The following is a 5,754-nucleotide window of genomic DNA, read 5'->3' as shown; positions in this document are numbered from 1 at the left end:
AAAAAAAAAAAAAAAAAAAGCAAACACAAAACTTCCTCACAGATGCTGGTCATTCTAGAAGAACTGATAATGTATTACTAGGGACTTTAACTGTGATCATTTGAAACAGAAAAATTTTAGAATTTTTTAATCTCAATTATATCATCAGTGATATATCATCCAAAAGGCATCTGAAACATAGGAATCTAATTAAAGCATTGTATCTATATGAATATTTTCATAAATGTATATACTAGGCTGGCCATGGTGGCTCACACCTGTAATCCCAGCACTCTGGGAGGCTGAGGCGGATAGATTGCCTGAGCTCACAGGTTCAAGACCAGCCTGAGCCAGAGCGAGACCTGGTCTCTAAAAATAGCCAGGCATTGTGGTGGGCACCTGTAGTCCCAGCTACTTGGGAGGCTGAAGCAAGAGAATCGTTTGAGCCTAAGAGTTTGAGGTTGCTGTGAGCTATAACGCCATGGCACTCTTTGAAGGGCGACAAGAAAACAAGTAAATTAATTTAAACAAATAAATAAATGTACCAAACATCATCCAGAGCCAATGTTTTAAGGGATTGTTTTTCTAATATAGTAATCATACTGATAAAGGGTCAGAGCGCTTTCCTATGTGAAGTTGTGACTTTTTACTAACCTAAATATAGATAGATGCCTTCAAAGGGATATATTAATAGTAACAATATTAATAATAGCTAACATTTGATAAGCAATTACGTGTCTTAAGCACTTTATATCACTATCCCATTCAGTCCTCACAACCACTGAATTGGATGTTATTCCTTGCACAAAAGAAGGAGTTGAGTGTTAGGTTAAATAACTTGCTTGGCAAGGTCACACATCTACTAAGGGGCAGAGCCAGCCTAGCAATGACAGTCCTTCCTGTTCTCATCAGGTTTATTGGCAGACAGATGTTCCTCCCTTAAACAAGTGGATAACCTATATTTGTAACATGTATAGCATGTTTACCATATTTAGCGTTTATAAAATAAAAGCTTATAATCTGAGTCACCCTCCTGTAGTTTCTGGATTGATAACACTGTGCTGTTTTCCTTAAGAACCCATTTCCCTTTAATCCTTTGGTTGTGTTGCTTTATTAAACAATTTTATCTTCTTGGTGCACAGTCAAAAGAGTAGGAGATTTCAGATGAAGTGATGTCTTGGCCACCATAACTCAGTTCAGGTCAATGAGTGCAATTGGCCGTGTGAGGCCTTGCGGTATGATCTCAGAGTGCTGGGGCCCTGTGTGTCTGCTCTCTGCAGTGAGCAGATGGTTCTGCAAGGCCAGGATCACTAAAGTCCAAGTTTAAGCAATTCTAATTCAGTGTCAGCACTAACTTTTATTTTAACCCAGTCGGTAGTTCCTTTCTACTTCTGTGAGTCACTATACTCAAATGATTCCAAAGGATAATTTTAAGAAGTTCAGATTATTTTAAGTTTTTTAGGAAGTTTTTCTGTAGACAACTTAGATGAATAGTTCCTTGGCCCCCATATACTAGCACAAAGCTCATCATCTTACCATTTTAAAAAAGTAATTGAATTATATTATGTGATTCTTTTGATTCTTCTGAATATTTAAATTTTCTTTCATAAAAAGTATTTCTTTTTTTTTTAATTTCAGACAGAGTCTCACTATGTCACTCTGTGTAGAATGCTGTGGTGTCAGAGCTCACAGCATCCTCCAATGCTTGGGCTTAAGCAATTGTCTTGCCTCAGCCTCCCAAGTAGCTGGGACTATAGGTGCCACAATGCCCTGCTATTTTTTGGGTGTAGTTGTCATTATTGTTTAGCAGGCCCGGGCTGGATTTGAACCTGCCAGCTCCATTGTATGTGGCTGGCGCCCTAGCTGCTGAGCTATGGACACCAAACCTCATAAAAAGTATTTTAAGTGGCCTGTAATGCTAGCACTCTGGGAGACAGAGGTGGGTGGATTGCCTGAGCTCATGAGTTCGAGACTAGCCTAAGTCAGAGTGAGACCCTATCTCTAAAAATAGCCAGGCATTGTGGTGGGCACCTGTAGTCCCAGCTACTTGGGAGGCTAAGGCAAGAAAATCACTTAAGCCCAAGAATTTAGAGGTTGCTATGAGCTGTGACGCCATGGCACTCTACCAAGGGTGACAAAGCGAGACTGTCTCAAAAGAAAAGAAATGTATTTTATACATAATCAGTTTAGGTTATTCTGAATAAAACATTCATTTTTTCAAAAGAATGTATATTGGCAATAATATATAATCAGTATACAGTTAACTCTGAGTAAAAGAATTAAAAACCATTGATTCGGGAGCAGCACCTGTGGCTCAAGGAGTAGGGTGCCGGCCCCATATACCAGGGCTGGCAAGTTCGAATCTGGACCTGGCCAAAACTGCAAAAAACAAACAAAAACTCATTGAGTCAGTAGAGGGTGAGTTAAGGTGTCTGTATAAATAAAATGAAGCCAAATAAGGCGGCTCATGCTTGTAGTAATCCCAGCACTTTGGGGAGCCAATGTGGGAGGATCACTTAAGCCCAGGAGTTTGATACCAGCCTGGGCAACATAGTGAGACTCTGTCTCTACAAAAACAAAAAAAATTAGCTGGGTGTAGTGGCACAAGCCTGGAGTCTCAGCTACTCAGAAGCTGAGGCAGTAGGATAACTTGAGCCTAGGAGTTTGAAGCTGTAGTCAGTTATCATGTCATTGCATTCTATCCTGGGCAACTGAGAGAGAACCTGTCTCTAAAATTAATCAATCAATAAAAATGTAATTCATATTTTGTAGAGTGCCCTTGAATATGCTGTCACCATTTTTTTGCTATAAGCCAACCACATTTAAGATTTTTAATCATTTGGTATCACATTGTGTTTATTTTTTAACTGACCAATCATCGAGGTTGTAAAAGGGAATTGTCACTCTGGGCTTCATGGGGAGTGACTAGTGCACCAACCCAGGGGGTGCATGGGGTCACATACAACTACTTTAAATTTTTCTCAGCACATACCCAGGGAGTTCTTGACAACATAAAGTATTCAGTACTAAGTAAAAGATGTTTCTGGACTTGTGTTCAATTCATTTGATGGAAATTGTGAGAAAGGGTAAGCCTGGTTTGAAAAACTACACCTAATTTTTATAACACTGCTGTGAAGAATGTCCTGGTCTGAACTTACTCCTTACACTTTGTTGACTGTTGATGGAAGCATACTGACACAGTGAGATAATACGGGAATAAAACTAGTTCTTGAAAGGCACACTATTATTTTATTTTATAATTAGTTTTTTTATTGTTTGGGATTCATTGAGGGTACAAAGAATTAGGTTACACTGATTGTGTTTGTTAGATAAAGTTCCTCTTATAATTGTGTCTTGAAAAGGCACACTGTTAAGAGTTGTCCTTTTTGCTATTTGGAATGGCTTGTTTTCAAGCTGAAAGTGCAAATCACTTTCTCTTTTCTTTCTGGATCTTCTGAAGAACGGAAGTGCCCAGATGCTTAGCAGATACTGCTAGAGTTGCTTCTAGGCAGGGTAGAAACCCATTCTTTAGGTAAAGAAATTCTTCCTTTACCTATGATATTTAAGTTGTGTTGCTGGATTGTTCAGGAGGATAATTTATTAGTGTCAGCATTCAGATAATTCTTGATACTTTTAGGGTGGCACCTGTGGCTTAAGGAGTAGGGCACTGGCCCCATATACAGGAGATGGTGGGTTCAAACCCAGCCCTGGCCAAAAAACTGCAACAACAACAAAAATCCTGACACAGATAATTCTCGATACTTTGACCTAAGTCATATTTGGCATTCTGAAATTCTGTGTATTTTGAATAGATAACAAGTATATACACATTTTCTTTGCCAACTTCAAACAAACTTTCTTTAAATTTCCTAGTATGCAGTCCAGAATCCCTCAGGAGCATCCTTTCAACAAGCTACCCAACCTGTAGCTAAGAATACCTCCATGAGCCCTCGGCAGCGCCGGGCCCAGCAGCAGAGTCAAAGACGATCATCGACTTCACCAGATGTAACCCAGGGCCAGCAGCCGAGAGATAATCATACCGATCATGGCGGGTCAGCCGTACTGATTGTCATCCTGACTTTGGCATTGGCAGCTCTTATATTCCGACGGATATATCTGGCCAATGAGTACATATTTGACTTTGAGTTATAATATTGTTTGTGACTTAAGAGCTGTGACTGAACTGCTTCATTAAATATTCTGCATTGGGTATAATCTTAAGAATTGTTTACAAAAAGATTATTTTGTATTTACCATTCATTCCTTTTTATGACCCTTAGAAGTTAAGTATAAAATACAGCTAGACATTAAGACTGTCCAGCATCGTGTCCAGCTTGCTTTAAGGGACTGGAAGTCAAGGTTCCTTGTCTTGCTATTTGATCTGCTTTACAGAGAAATAATTTATTGTTGCTTCTCAAGCCTTAGCTTCTTTTTATGTAAATTTGTGCACTTCTCTGTATAGCCCTTGGAAATTTTTGGATAAAAGATGATGTTTTAAGTTCCAATGCTATTACTGCTCAGTACCACTTACTGAGTACTCTGCTTCTACTTACGTAGAATGATCACAGGGATAGACAAGTGGAAAGGGGAAAGCCAAACTCAGAAGAGACACACTGGTATTGTCCATTCTGTAACTTTATGTCCTGACATTCTTCAGTAAAAGTAACTTTATTTCAGTGAAATGTATGAGGAAATGAAAAATGAGATCACATCTTTGTTATTGGCTTTTATTTGAAGAGCGAATACTTTGATATATTCTTATCCCCCTCTTCAGTACACACACAAATTTGAAAAGAAAGAAAACCACCATAGATCTTTGTTTTAAGGAAGAAAAGGGTCCATACCAAGAAATCACTTGGTTTTCCCAAAGTAGGAAGATCTTAAGATTTGAATGTTTGCTCTGCTTTGAATTATATATCTTTGAGGTGTATTATATGCTTAGCTTTGTAATCACTATAAATTTTAATTCCAAAAATATGCATAATGTTAAAATATTTCATATACCATCTTAATAGAAAAGCTCAGGGCCCAAGTAACAGTGATAGAAGGTAGAAAGACCTTTACCTGGAGTTGTCCACCTAATTAAATAAGCCCAAGATAGAATTTTCAGAGGAAAAATCAATATCTAACTTACTCCTAGCTAGCTCCACAGTCTCTATCTAGTAGGTAATCTTGTCCTCATATTGCCTGGTGAGGCTGTATAATCACAAGGAAACATTGCTTTCAGCAAATTTAGGTGGCAGCATCAAGGGCATACTCATAATGGTGTTAATGAAGATTTCATTGTTAAATTTGGGTAGTCCCCAGCTTTTAAATCAGCTACACTCTAAAAGTGCATTTGTAGGGTATTTTTTTCCACCAGTCAACAGTGTCGTAAATGATATTTAGGTCCTAGAACAGTCCACAAAAGTTAGCCCCTATGTATCTTGACTAGTTTGGGGAAGGGTATTCATAAAGTCCTTATGTGGTTTTAAGTAACTAAAATTATGGGCAAGATAGAAGTAATTTATAAAATCATTTTAAAGGCAAATTTAATTTTTACTTCTGTTTATGAGACTTTGGTTCTGTTAACTGTTAGACACAATTTGTTTTCATAGCCAGTTTTCCTTTATGTCTAATCTAAAATACAAATGTATTGTTTATTATTATATAATACAGAATTGTCTTACACTTCAATAAATTAGCTTTTTAAGGTTTATAGATCGTTTCTGTTGTATCTGTAGCTGAAGAGGATAAAGTCTAAAAAGCCCAAGGACTTTATGAAGACTTCATATG

The 5,754-nt window shown here is 37.8% G+C and overlaps 1 protein-coding gene across 1 annotated transcript in view; it reads left to right on the top strand.

Annotated features, from left to right (window-relative positions):
- UBE2J1 (ubiquitin conjugating enzyme E2 J1) overlaps positions 1 to 5,184 on the top strand; it is a 26,715-nt gene extending 21,531 nt beyond the window's left edge. Inside the window, exon 7 of the mRNA XM_012809943.2 lies at positions 3,853 to 5,184. Within this exon, the coding sequence (XP_012665397.1) occupies positions 3,853 to 4,131 (279 nt within the window). The 3' untranslated portion in view covers positions 4,132 to 5,184. The remainder of the gene's footprint in view (positions 1 to 3,852) is intronic.
- Positions 5,185 to 5,754: the final 570 nt, after the last annotated feature.

This window comes from Otolemur garnettii, unplaced genomic scaffold (assembly GCF_000181295.1).
Source record: "Otolemur garnettii isolate 467f Iridium unplaced genomic scaffold, OtoGar3 scaffold00118, whole genome shotgun sequence".
NCBI lineage: Eukaryota > Metazoa > Chordata > Mammalia > Primates > Galagidae > Otolemur > Otolemur garnettii.
The sequence above is the reverse complement of the archived record's forward strand: the minus strand, read 5'-3'. Positions and strand labels throughout refer to the sequence as shown.